The 14,274-nt window shown below is 40.9% G+C and overlaps 1 protein-coding gene across 3 annotated transcripts in view; it reads right to left on the bottom strand.

Moving 5' to 3' along the window:
- Positions 1–14,274, bottom strand: part of LOC109033396 (alpha-1A adrenergic receptor) — a 232,187-nt gene that overhangs the window by 8,960 nt on the left and 208,953 nt on the right. Inside the window, exon 6 of one of the 3 annotated variants that reach the window (XM_072305496.1) lies at positions 2,522–2,655. The exons of the other annotated variants lie outside the window; for them this stretch is intronic. Within the exon in view, the coding sequence (XP_072161597.1) occupies positions 2,639–2,655 (17 nt within the window). The 3' untranslated portion in view covers positions 2,522–2,638. Of the gene's footprint in view, positions 1–2,521; positions 2,656–14,274 lie in introns of those variants that run through there. 3 annotated transcript variants of the gene reach the window in all.

Genomic DNA, 14,274 nt, shown 5'->3' with positions numbered 1-14,274 from the left:
AAATAAGTTTTGGTATCAATGAAATCAAAAGGCAAAACTTTCTCAATATGCTCAATATATATTTATCTGTTATGCAACAATAAGTACAAAGAAGATCAGGAATGATGCACAAGGAAGAAATCATTGTTACTGCTACAGTGCTCCTGTATTCCAGATTCCTCCTACTTCTCTAGTCGTAGATACACACAATGTTACTTTTGCAGTGAAAATACAATTATTTCGATTCTGGTACAAATATAACATGGCTAACGCAATAGATCCATCTGTACCGAACTACTTATGCGTACCTAGTGGGTGATGGTTGGACTAACAGGGCTTATGCGTAAAGAAGCAGAAGAAGAAGAAGAAGCAGCAGCAGAAGAGAAGGGAGAAGAAGAAGGAGAAAGAGGAGGAGGAAGAGAACAAATAGAAGGAGAAGAAGGAGGAGAAAAAGAAGAAGACGGAGGAGAAGATGGAGGAGGAGAAAGAGGAGGAGAAGGAGGAGGAGGAGGAGAAGGAGAAGGAAGAGAAGAAAAAGAGAATGAGAAGGAGAAGAGGCGGGAGAAGGAGAAAGAAAAGGAGAAGACGAAGGAAAAAGAGAAAGAGAAGGCAGAAGGAGGAGAGGAGAGAGAAGAAAAAGGAGAAGATGGAGCAGAAGAAGAAACAGGGAGCAATTTGATACTGCCAAAGTAACGTTATGACTACAACAAAAAAAGAAGAAGGGACTTGGAAAGCACTACTTTTGGAAGAACAACTCAGCGCTGAGCTCCAACACTTCAGGTAAAAGTGCACAAAAGGCAGTAGGGCTGAGCCGGTGAGCCCTCCCCTACAGCTTTAGGGTCAAGCCCTACAGTCGGTAGTTGGCGCTATTTTGCCTAAAGTGTTAGGGCTCAGCGCGCTAAGTTGTTTTTCCCGTGTAAGCATAGTGAGAGCAATTCATCTCCTGCATAATAATTACGTAAAAATTATCCCCATAAAAATTACAATATTTGTTTTAAAAAAGGCACTTCATCGTAGAGTAGGTACCATCATGAAGGTACTCTACGATAGAGTACCTTTATAGGGAGATTATGGATAGCTCGATTTATGTAGCTCTTAGGGCTCAAAAGGGCGACAACGTGTAAAACGAAAATCACTAGAAAAGTGCCGCTGCCGACCTATGCATTTGAAAGACTAATCAATACAGCCGACAGCGCATTGTGAACAAGCGTCTTTAAGGCATAGGCGTAGCTAGGCCATTTTGCTGGGGGGGGCCTGGCCCCCCACCACCGGGGGGTCTGGGGGGTATGGAATACCCCCCAGGTCAGCGGGGGGTCCGGGGGGCCTCCCCCGGAAAATTTTTGAAATTTTAACTCTATTTGAGCGCATCTCGAGGCACTTGTGGCGTTAATCTTCCTTCAATTTCTGCATAAAATTCACCCAGTTTTATGCATTTTAAGGTTAAAATACTTTGAAATTGTTCGCTCTGCGGGAAACTTTGGGAAACATTTTACATAGCTTTCTCCTTCAATTCGGAAGATAGGCATCCTCTCACGGGCCACGGCGACAGAGACTTACCGTTAAAGATGGTGTTTTTGCACCATCCAGAATTTCTGGGGGGGGCCAGATGATACTATTTCCAATTTTGGGGGGGGGCAGGCCCCCCCTGGCCCCCCCTTCCTACGCCACTGCTTTAAGGATTAAGACTTTGAAACTGAGAATATTTATGCGAAATCAAAGTCCTATACGTGCTTTTATGATTTTTGATCAATTATGAAACGACGGGTGGTAAGAATTATGAAAATTAGTACCACTGGATAATTCGAGTTCATAGGTTGGCAGCCCTTTGGGCCCCAAAAGCAGAGACTAGAGACCCTTCACTATTATCTCGGCCATAGTGGAAGCTTTTACTTTCGGGACTTCAGCATTCTACTGTTGACTTACCTACATGGTTGATGGTTAAAAACGTGTTGGCAGTTTCGTTTTGCAAACAAGCCGAAAATGGCCGAAGTTTGGGGAACTTGTTTGGTTCATGACGTCACCCGAAGCTCCTCATCCACCCTGTAGGTAGGTCAAATGCCGAAATTAGGGTGATGACAGTTCCTCCCTTATCATTGTCCATAAGGAACTGTTGAATCCCCGAAAGTAAAAGCTTCCACCTGTCGCCAAGAGACCAGTGGAGGGTCTCTTGTCTCTGCCCAAGAGCTACATGACCTGATCAAACCTAATCTCCAAATTTTCGAGTTGTCTATGTTCGCCCTAGACTGTACATGACCTGATCGAACCTAACCTCCAAATTTTCGAGTTGTCCATATTCGCCCTAGAAAAGTGCTCTACTCCATCGATTTCCATTGCATACTACGCGGCGGTTCCAGACCAAAGTACGCAATTGTAGAGCGGGACGATCGTGTGCGCTCGGGCTACGATATAGCAGAAAAAGTTGATACGCGGTCTGAGCTTCTTGATGGTGCATTGGGGATATTCATCGACGACCCGACACTTGGGCTCGAAGGCCGAGCGGCAGTAGCTTCGCCGGTCGTCTGGACGCCCGTTGAAGGCGTTCAACGCATGCTTGCAAGCCACGTTCGCCTCACTATCCGGGTTTCTCCGTTGCTCCGCCGTTGTATTTGCGCACGGGTCATGGTGGCCCATGATGGCATTTAAAGCCTGGGTGTTGGCGTCAACATTTGGCGCTGGCTGTAAAACGACCCAAGAAGCACAGATTGCAAGAAGTAGCAATGGAGATGTTGCATGTGTGAGGGATTTGCAATTTGACTGTTGTTTCTCATGTAAAAGTTCGCGAGAAACACGATGGTGCCTCTGGTTTTCTCTGAAATCAACTCCCAAGCGCAAAAAAAGCTTTCAAAGTGAGGCCAAAATGGAAGGGATATCCCGCCCTACCCTGAGAGTCCACCTCTACATCAGGACAAACTCTCCATGCGAATATAGGGAGCAAATACATTGACAGGGCTGCCACTTCATTTGGGGACTCCGAAACTGAAAACACGGCAACCCTGCTAATGTATTTGCTCCCTATCTATGCATGGAGAGTTTGTTTTGATAAAGAGGTGAACTCTCAGGGTAGGGCGGGATATCCCCTCCATTTTGGTCTCACTTTGAGAGCTTTTTTGCGCTTGGGAGATGATTTCAGAGAAAACCAGTGGCACTATCGTGTTTCTCGCAAACTTTTACATAAGAAACAGCAGTCAAGTTGCATATCCCTCACTCATGCAACATCTCCATTACATAGTAAAAAATTGCAATTCAACTGAATGGGTCAGTTTTGCTGGTCACAGAATTGTGTTTTGATGCTTGATTCTAGTAGATTAGCTAAAAATGTTATGATCTGTCTAAACCGCAACTTTCTACATTCAATATCAACCGAGATATCACCCTTTGAAAATCGGGTTTTTGACGTCATCCACAAGTGACACCCTTGGTCTCTTCCACCTTGCTTTCATCCCCGTTTCACGTAGAGTAACCAGTGCCAATGTGTGTCTCCCTGACTGACAACACCAAGGTGTAAAAAAAGCGGTGGATGACGTCAAAAACCCAATTTATCCGAATATCAAGCTGAGTAACCAGTGCAAATGTGCATCACACTGACTGATGAAAGCAAGGAGAAGTATTCATGCAGTCTTGCCGGCGCTAATATGCGGTTCACGCCGACCGCACTGTTTGGCGCAATGCGTGAAGTATCTCCACAGTCTTGCAGGCGCTAATATAATTTATCCGAGTTTGACGTTGAGTAACCAGTGCAAGTGCGTCACCAGTGAAAACAAGGTGGAAGAGACCAAGGGTGCCACTACCGCGGTGGATGACGTCAAAAACCCGATTTTCAAAGGGCGATATCTCGATTAGTTATGAACGTAGAAAGTTGCGGTTTGGACAGATCTTAATATTTTTACCTTATCTACAAGAATCAATCATTAAAACACAGTTCTGCGACCAGCGCAACTGACCCACTGACACTTATGAGCGCAATTAATGAATGAGGGGTATTGAGGACGAAAGATATACGTTATTTTAGGAAAACAACTGTCACAGCTGAAAACTTATCCGTAGTTTTAATGAGTAAAATTCCAAAAGCGCAAACCCCAAAAGTGCAAATGAAGATTTCAAGCAAAGACATATTTTCTACAAGCTTTAATTGGCCCTCGCCAGGTTCTGACCTGATCGTGAGTTAAGGTATATTTCTGACTGAACCTATCATTTTAAATCTTCCGCAAAAACTAATATGTTAGGATGCGCGCTCAAAATTCTTTTTTTTTTTTAAGTGTTCCCAGGTCAGAAAGTGAGAGGCCGCAGCCTACATTTTAGAGAGGCAACGTTGTGATACATTAAATTTAAAAAATTAAAGTATTTTTCGGGATATTAACAATGTTACGGTAAAAATCAGTAATAGTTAACTTCATCGGCTCAGTGGGCGACGCTGGAATAAAGTTGAGAAGAGATAAAGTCAAAAGCGAGCAAAGAAACACATTACAAAGCCTGGATGCAAGGATTCGAGCTCCACGCATGTGCGTGTTGCATAACTATAGAGATTAAGGCGCATTTAACCGGCACCGCGGCAGTAAGTTGTAATGCGAGAATCCAAAATGACAGATCACCTTCCATTCTTCATTTATACTACAAAGACATCCACTACGCACGAATCGTTGCGCAACTGCGTATAGAATGTGAGTACTTTTGCCGTGATAGCGAAGTGAGCAGTAAGTGTCAAATTTTCGAAATCGAGTCTCCTTCAAAATTCGTCTGAACTCTTTTAGATGAAATCATTGAAATTGCTAAAACAGCGAAATTCATCTTGATTGTATCAAAATGAGACATATCGACGGTGTAAGTCTGCAATCACATAACTCGTTTGCGGTGTCTGAAAATCTCCGCCTCTATGTTATTATTTTAAAGGAAAACAAATTGACATCATTCCTTGAAGTTTATGCAGAATTTTCTTCGCATGGAGAAGAAAAATCACGGCTGTTTTGAAGAATTGCCGCTGAGTAGTTTTCCGTTTAAAAAATGAAGTATGACAGGAAGTTTGTGACGTCGCAAACCGAGTTACGTGATTGCCGACTTACACCGTCGATATGAAAAAGCCGTAAGTGCGCAAAAAATGACGCAGTTTTAGGCAAGACAGCAGTAAGTGACAACAAGTTGGATTTTGCAATCGCTAGCGATAGCAATATTCGTCATGGGAACGTTAGCTTCTGGGATATGAAAATGTTAAGGTACAGTTCGTTTGTAGTATCTTCTGAATTGAAGGGGCTATGTAATTTTGTGTTGACATCTCTTTTTTAACATTTTTAATTATTTTCTTTGCATACAAGAAAGCTGTTATGTACCAATTATTTATTTTCGTTGGATTATTTATGGTTTTCGGAAGTTAACGCATTTAAGTTTCAGGTTCGCTTATTCGGCGTAAAGTGTACATAAGGTGTCCCAAAAGCACCGGGACTTGTTCTGTAACTTCGAAAGTAAGATAGATACAGACATGATCTTGATCTCATTGTAAAGATCAACTCAATACCTATCGATTAAAACCAAGATCAGCTCAATCGGATAAAAATTGACCAAGTTATGGCAATTTGAAATCAGCGAGGAAAGTTTACGCCTACAGTTTTTAAGGAAGATTCTTCATCGCCGTAAATCGAAAAGTCGGCCTATAAAGTGATGCTTATTGTGTTTTTTTCATTTTCGAGGTGTCATTTATAAACATTTTGTACCACCAAACACAACAGTTGACAGTGCGTATTATTGCAAAGTGCTAAAGGAGTTGAGAATGCACATTTCCCGGAAACGGTCGGACTTGAAAGCTTCGTGGATACTCCATCAAGACAAGCGCGGCCTCACACATCGAGCTTAACACGTGAATTTATGAGTAAAAATGGAGTTGAAACAATCCCTCATCCCCCTTACAGCCCTGACTTGGCTCCATGTGATTTTTGGATGTTTCCTACGCTTAAAAAGGAGCTTCGCGGACGAAGATTCGAATCGAAGACCGAAATCCAGAATGCAATTCAAAACTTTTTCAACGCCATCCCAGAGGAAGAATTCAGGAAAACAATGTTGGATAAGTGGCAAGAGCGCATGAAAAAGTGCATCCGGTTTGATGGACGGTACTTTGAAAAGCAAAAGGAAGTTATGGAAGATTCGGAGGAAAGTGGATACGAATATTAACTTTTTGAATGCTGGTAAGCGAAAAATCTTCCTAAAAACCGTAGGGGTAAACTTTCCTCACTAATTTCAAATTGTCATAACTCGGTCAATTTTTATTCGATTGAGCTGATCTTGATTTTAATCGATAGGTATTGAGTTGATCTTTAAAATGAGACCAAAATCATGTCTGTATCTATCTTACTTTTGAAGTTACAGAACCAGTCCCGGTACTTTTGGGGCACCCTACGTATGATATTTTTACTCTACACATATGCCTGAATACGCATCATAAGGGACCTATGTGCTTCCTAAGTTGCCAAGTATTAATTATTGTTTGATGATTGGTCTAAAACATTCAATACAACCAGTAAAAATTAACTGTCCCCTGCAAGATTCGAACCCCCGCTCGCACAAAAAGTGACATTTTCCCATAGCCAGAATGGTGTCTCTGCTGACTTAGCCATCTCGCCGTTCGGGAGCGATGGGAGAAAAGAAAACAAGCGGGAAAGCTCTAATACGTGGGTATTAGAGAAGCGCTCAGCGGTGAGCGCAATTTTAATGAGTCCCAGATTTAATTTACTATCTATTAACTGAGTATGTTAAAATTTGCAATAACTAAAACATCTAAAATTGTGCTTCCTCCCCCCCCCCCCCGAAAAAAAAATCCAAGATCCATAAGAAAAATAATGATCCATTACTTAAGTAACGAAATATTAATACATAAAAAATTCTCGATTTCTCATAAAAACAGAGAAAACTATTACGGCTCCAAAAAAATAACTTTTCTAGATCATTTGAAGAAAATGTATCAAAGATGAACGTATCACTTAACGAGGCCAAATTAATTGTTTTAATGATGCCCTAATTGGACACGTAAAAAATATTATAGGTAAATAAATGAACGAAATATAAATATTAATAGGTAAATGATGAGACAATAAACGAAATCAATCAACTGCAACTGATTGTGAGTACTGAAGGTAACTTTTCGCGAATCGAAGGCACCATGTGTCCGCTAGGTTGCAGCACACTACGCTAAAACCTTCTAATGACTCATGATCAGACACAGACACAACCTTTCCTATGTTTATTGTTTATGCTCTATGATACTCTGTCTTCGTGATAACAGGATTTCATACAATAATTTAATACGTAATTACGTAAATAGAGAAAGAGAATTCTTACAATACCAGAATTATAACCAGGGTAAACGGTAATTACATTCATTTTTTCCTCCTCATATTATGTTGAGCCTTAGTGAAAAATCTTTCCCACTTTCCTTCCGCAGTTTTCCTTCTGACAGCAAATTGTTAATCATGTTCTCCTGAAATCCTTGCTTTCATTTAGTAGATTCGGAATTTCTCATAAATTTTAGGAATTTAAATGCGTTTACAGAAATTTCTGGCCAACCAAAGGCAGAAGTTGCCTCTACGCCTTAATTTATAAAGGTAACTTACGTTCTGTGTAATTAATAAACCATGCTGGCCCAAATATCTGAAACCCTCTACTGTGATAACATTCGAATCAGTCACTGTTACAGGGACAGTAATATCTTCAATGTAATCTGTAGGGATATTGTAGGTATAGGTATATCGTAACAAGTCAACAGTGAAACTAGCAGATCATGTATCTCGTTTGCGGTGCTTAAAAATCTCCGCTCCCATTTTATTCTTTTGACAGAGAACAAATCATTTTTCCTCCTTGGTTTTCACAGAGTTTTCTTTGCACAGAGAAGAAAAATTGCGGAAGTTTTTATAAATTGATGTTAGTTGGTTTTCCGTGTAAAGAAGAAAGTATGAAAGGAAGTCTACAACGTCGCAAACCGAGATACGTGGTCTGGTAATTCCACCGTCCAACTGTATTTTACAGAAATTACATTGTGAGTATGGAGATGATCACTAGAATTACTATGCATAGATATGTACCTAGGATAAGGGTGGTTGCAACAGTATTTGTCATGAATGGTCCATGACACCTGCAGAAAAGATCGGTGGTTCCTGAGTGATGATAAGTAGGAATCGTAGGTTTCGTTGAAACGCATGATTCTCATATGTATCTGTAGAGGTATGGATTTTTGGCCTGCTGAGGAGTTGAGTAAATTAGGAGCCATTGCTCATAAGCTGATAAAGTTAGGAGGAAACACGATGAAACTGTAGAACTTTTGATACTTTGAGAATGTAAACAAAGACTCAACCTCAAAAATCTTTCACAATAATATTGTGTACTCAATTTCCAAAAACTCTATGGTTCATGAATTTTTTAATCAAAGGTAAGTAAAAGTTCTCCAACTGGATGAGAGATGGCCGTAGTGATCATTCGACGAAATTCTCTCTGAGCCATTTTACCTATTCATGGAATCAAGTAAATGTAGGTCCCCGTTTATTAGACGATGCGACGCATGAGAAAATGTCAGGCGAAAGCAGTATCTTTTGTTATTGTAAGTCATAAAATCAGGTTGTAGGTAAGAAAACTTCCTCACACATGGAGGTGATGTAACTTTCAACCTCATCTCCTACATAGTCTGGTGGAACACTTATTATCGTCTTACGGTAAGTAATGGAGAAACCTTGTTTTATCGTCTCAAAGCGAGTCCTTAAGGAAGGTTATTTACCTTCTTTACTGAAAAGTAGACAACAGGCCAGTTGAAATTTTGCTCTCATTGAGCGTTCAAATGCCTGTGTTAGGTCTGCGGAGATAACACATAAGGTGTCTTGCAATGAATCTGACGGAACCAAATTCACCAGAGAGTGAATGAGTAAATGAGTCATGAAACCTAGAATTTTTAGTACAAATAAGAGGCTAACACATACCTTTGTTATGGAGCAATGTGAGAGGTAGAATGCAGCGGTTTCAGAGTAGAGTGTTATAAGGAAGATTTATGAAACTGTCGGTGCCGCAAAAAATCTTAGACTTTGAAAGTACACAATTTTCTGCTACTTCAGATATCTCAGATTTTTTGACACCTAGTTAAACTCAATAATTAGAAGTTGTGAACTGACAGGGATGTGATGACGACATCGCTTTGAGAATAACAGATATTCTATGATCAAGGATACACTCGAGCGGTCCTTTTCATAATTTGCAGCGATGAGGTGGTGACAATTACGAAGGTACAAATCCCTGCGCTTGAGCTGCGCAAAATGCTCCAGTCGTTTATCTATGCTATTCAGCATAAAAATGCAAACCGTGTTGTAATTGGTGCTTGAGAACAACTGTGGTACACTAGTATAATGAAGCATTTTGCATGTATCGCAAATGGCAGATCTCCTACCTGACATACTTTAATTAACCCAAAAACACTAAAACAGTCTCTGAGGTAGCATGATAATTGGTCAAATAATTTCACAGCATTATACTTCAGAAACTTTCACAAACTTCACGAGGTGGGCAGAACGAGTCTGAAGACAAGACACATACGTTGAATAATTCCAAAATATTATGCTTCAAATTTCAGACAATTTCACAATCTTAAATTTCACAACACAATCTTAAACGAGGCGGATGGATTATGGAATTAATTATGGATGGAGGGAGATGGACGAAATATGAAAACACAAAGGAGTAAGCGAGACGCGAGAAGCAAATACGGGAGAGTAGTGTCATCTGAATCTGAATCGCGGCTCTGTACCTACAGAACAGAAAATGAACATTGATCTTATTAAGCCAGAAGAGGGCCAAAGACGCCAAAACTCATGAACCAATGAGAGAAGGGCAAAAGGATGGCAATACTCTCCAGTACCTAAGTCAAAGACACATAACCTAGATGTAGGCGAATTCTACTAAGGTCTCCGAATAAGGTTATCACCGGTGGAAAAGTTTTCGGAAATCAGAACGCGAATCTTGAACTTTCGAAAGTAATTATAGGATAACTATAAACCGCATAGCGAAGAGAGTTTTAGGACTGTTATTTATTTCTCACGCTAATTTGCATTAGAGTCCCTTTATAACCCAGAGTTAAGACAACTCGATTATCAGCTGACTGGCAGCCGGCCTTGGCTGGCCATGGAGGCCGAAACGAGTGCACTCAAACGAACGATATTGAGGGATAAGGATAAGGAATCCTCCGATGTCTGTCATCCAAAAACAACAACATCAACAAAAACTGATCAAAACCTTAAAATTAGATTGATTAGTGGATAATTTCTTAATATATTTTCATTTTGGTGCGATTAAAATAACAATTCACTCTTGATAAACCACAATTTAGTTATATTTTCATTACTTTTGTTCACATTCGAGGTACCGCCATCTTGGTGCACTCGTTTCGGCCTCCATGAGCGAGAACCAATCAGAATTGGATTTTTTTTTAGGCCACTTTCAGCCTAACCAAAAGTGAGTTGTCTTAACTCTGGGTTATAAAGGGACTCTAATTTGCATTTAATCGTATTCACAGAGCTATTATGAGGTAATCAAAAAAAAAATTTTCCTAAATGACGTTCCGTGCATCGATGAGTTGGTGCGCCATTTGACCGCTTGAGCGCCCTACTATACTAGAGCTCTAGTGGCAAATCGAAATCAAAAAGCGCCGCCTATCGGCTGAGCGCTTAACAGTTAAGTGATCTCGGACGCTGAGCGGGGCTTCACAAAAGACGACCTTGCGATTTCGGCAGTTCGGCCACTGGCGTCATAAGAGACAATGGATTAAGCGAATTACTCTGTGAGACATTGTTTACCTATGCTGTCATATGTCACAAGGTTCATCTCAGGATGCATTTGCGATCGCGGCAGTAAGCTGAGGCAATATTTCTGTATTCATGGATTAAATCCATCAATCGAGTTCTGATTTTGGCTCATATATCCGTAATGGGTCCTCCAGAGCAATTTTCCACCTTGCACGATGGTTATTATTTCTTTATATATATGTTTAAAATTTGAGGTGGGATAATGGCGGCTTCTCAAGAGCAACGAGGTAGGCGATCTTTTGCACCAACGAACAGAAAACTGATGACGAAAAATAACCAATCGGAACCTCCCAAAAAAAAGAATTTGCCTAAAATCGGAACTTCGTGGTTCTGCGCAGATTTACCAGTCAGACACGACATCTCAAGGTGGAAAAAAACTCGCTGAAAGCGAATTTTAGAAATCAACACAACTTGACGTAGAGACATGATTGGCTACAAAATACAACGGTTTTTGATACATCGGAAAATCAACCAAAAATCGAAGACTGGGCGAAACGCTCAAGGTCGCAGAGGCATAGGGAATCCCATAGCGATAGCAACGGAACGATTGTAATATCATGGGGAACTCCGTTCCCATGACAATATTCCTCCAGAGAGCCAATGAGTGGTTTCGAGTAAAGTGCTGCCGCTCTCTTCTGCGAATTTCTAACCTGAAAATGCGTTTGTTGTGTGTTCAAATCGCAACCACGAAATCATGCAGAAGATAGCAATTACGGCTGTCTTGCCTGATAATAACCTAGCATGGAAATGAAAAATACCCTTTGTATGCAATTGAAATAAAATCAGTCGATTTTCAATCATTCAAACGACTTCTAGGAGTCTTGCGGACGATTGGAGCCAATTTGTCAAAAAACGGAGGCTTCTTTTAATAAAATTTTCCGGTTAGAGGCTTCCGAGCCCGTTTTCTCAAAATTTCATTTTTGCACCTACTGCTCTCTTTGCTAACACGCCAGTATTCGATCCAAGAGGTATCTTCGTAATGTTAACGAAAGATTTGAAGGAGCTTTGTCATTTCAGATCCTCGCGATACTGTGAGCTCAACCCGCCGCCGCAGGTAAAACGGTGCGTGCCGCGGAGAGCTAAAACTCCTTCACTTCCATGCGTATGCAACACGGACATCTGTGAAGCCCGAATAGTTGCATCTAGGCGTTATAATAGAATTCGTTCAGTGTTCGCGACATGCGATCCACACTGAGAGTGCTATGCTATTTCTTTTACGCACTTAAACTGATTTTCAGCGTCGCATATTGTGCCGATGACGTAAATTGATACTGACTTTTATCGGGACATTGTCAATTTTCCGAAAAATGCATCGATTGTTTGAATGAATTACAACGTTACCGACCCTCGAAATCGCAAAAAAAATGCAGGCATCTGAGCAAGATCTGTACTGCTGTGCTAAGGAAGAACGCCGTATGAGCCTTCAGGCGTAGCCAAGTTTACTACGATAAAAACCAACTTGACTGGGAAAATTGCGAATATTACTTTTCCAAAATTTTCAGACACTTTTGTACGCTATCTAATCTAAAATATCTGAGAATTTCATGGAAAAATATGCATGAAGTCAAAAATACATATTTTATCAAAGGAAATTTGGCAACTCTCGAATGTTCATCTGGCTTTCTTCCTTAGCACGGCAGTGTGGAGCTCCCTTTAAAGAACTGTTAAACAAAAAATAGAATGATTGCGACCTTTAAGCGCGATGTCAGCTTTTTCTCCTCAGAGAGGTCCTATGTGAATCACTTTGAGATTAAAAAGTTCACTACCAACGTGTTTTTACGAGGTTGTTCCCGACGGGCCAGAAAAACATGCAAAAAAACAGTCGAGAATTTTCACGCTTCAAACTAGGGTTTCTGCTCATCGCGCTCCCAGTTGGTTACGTATACGTACGTATCCAGTACTCTTTAACAGTTTTTTTGGAGGGCTCGTGGATAGCAGAAAGCACGATCAAAACGCGCCGTTCAAAACGCCGGTCACTTTGACCGTTTTGGCTTGAAGCGACAAACAAAAAACGGTCACTATGACCTGCTTGGCAGTGAACGTGAAAAGGGAGGTTTAATATGCTTTTAAACCATAGTGTTCGAAACTCACAGGCGCCAACGCGCCAAATGCGCCTAAAAAATCGGCCATGGCGCCTAAAAAATGAAGGCTCTGCGCCAACGTGGCCCCTAAAAATTGCTCCCTAAAAATCTGAATTTTCATATTCGGTGCTTATTCGACTAATTTTTCGGTAATTTTCTTCTTCGACTGTTTTTCCTATTCTTCACGATTTCATTCTAAGTGCTTTTGTCTTCCTCAAGTTACAGCTGCTCACTAGTTCTAACAAGAAAACATCTTGCATCTAACTTTTCACTAAATGCGCCGTAATATATAGGCGAAAAGTCGATTTGGCCCGTAAAAATTCCCAATGGCGCCTAAAATGCGGGCTTGATGCGCCACATGGCTCCTAAAACTCAAGGGTGAGTTTCGAACATTGTTTTACACATAGCTTCATATAAAGTTTTTTTCCGTTCTTAGGGAAATCCTTTAAGTAAGTTTATAGATTTAAGCAGGCCCGCCACATCTCATCTCGGGCCCTGGTACCAGTTTTCTGGCCCGGGCCTCTAGCACAGAGGGGGGGTCCGGGAGGCCTCTCCCGGGAAATTTTTCAAATTTTAAATCTATTTGGACGCATTTTGAAGCTCTTATGATGGAGATTTTCCATCAATTTCTGCAGAATAATTACGCCTTGTTTTTCCTTTTAGCATCAAATACTTTCGAATTGTTGCATTCAAAACATCTATAAATTTTTTTTTGAGGAAGGCAGATGATACTTTTCAATTCTAGGGGGAGCCGGGCCCCCCTGGACTCCCCTTTTGTACGTCCATGGCAAGGGAGTTGAGCCATTGAAGTCGAGGATGCCCAGACAGGAGCCTCCTAACATCGGACAACGGAAGAAAATGAAAAGCAGTTACTAAAAATATCATTCTACATATACTCAAAATCTTGAAAATAGATAGAAATCTCTAAAAAAGTAAGAAAAATTTTATAGTGCCCTAGCGTGTTTTTGAAACTTTATTCACCTTTTGCGGAATTTTTAGGGTAATTTCTTCACTTTTCCTTACGAGACAAGGGTTACACATGAATTCGTAGTGGTTTGTCACCTGCGTCACGGGCCCCTCCAGGGCCCGGGCCCCGGTACCAAGGACCCAGTATCCCCCCCCCCCCCCCCTTGTGGCGGGCCTGGATTTAAGCAATTAGAATAGTCATGGGATAGTGGCATCGCTATGTTTCTGGGGGTTAACTTTTTTTCTTAAGGTGCAAATTATCTTACCGGGGCACTAGGATTAATCTGTATTCCTCTTATGCTTTTTAAAGCTTCTGATGGATAAACACTTGTTAATATGCAGACGAGAACCAAGTTAAAAGGACACATCACACGACACTAAAAATAAAATAATAATACTAATAAAAGGCTTGGGATAAACTTGAACAGGTC

Source organism: Bemisia tabaci, chromosome 10, assembly GCF_918797505.1.
Source record: "Bemisia tabaci chromosome 10, PGI_BMITA_v3".
Lineage (NCBI taxonomy): Eukaryota > Metazoa > Arthropoda > Insecta > Hemiptera > Aleyrodidae > Bemisia > Bemisia tabaci.
The sequence above is the reverse complement of the archived record's forward strand: the minus strand, read 5'-3'. Positions and strand labels throughout refer to the sequence as shown.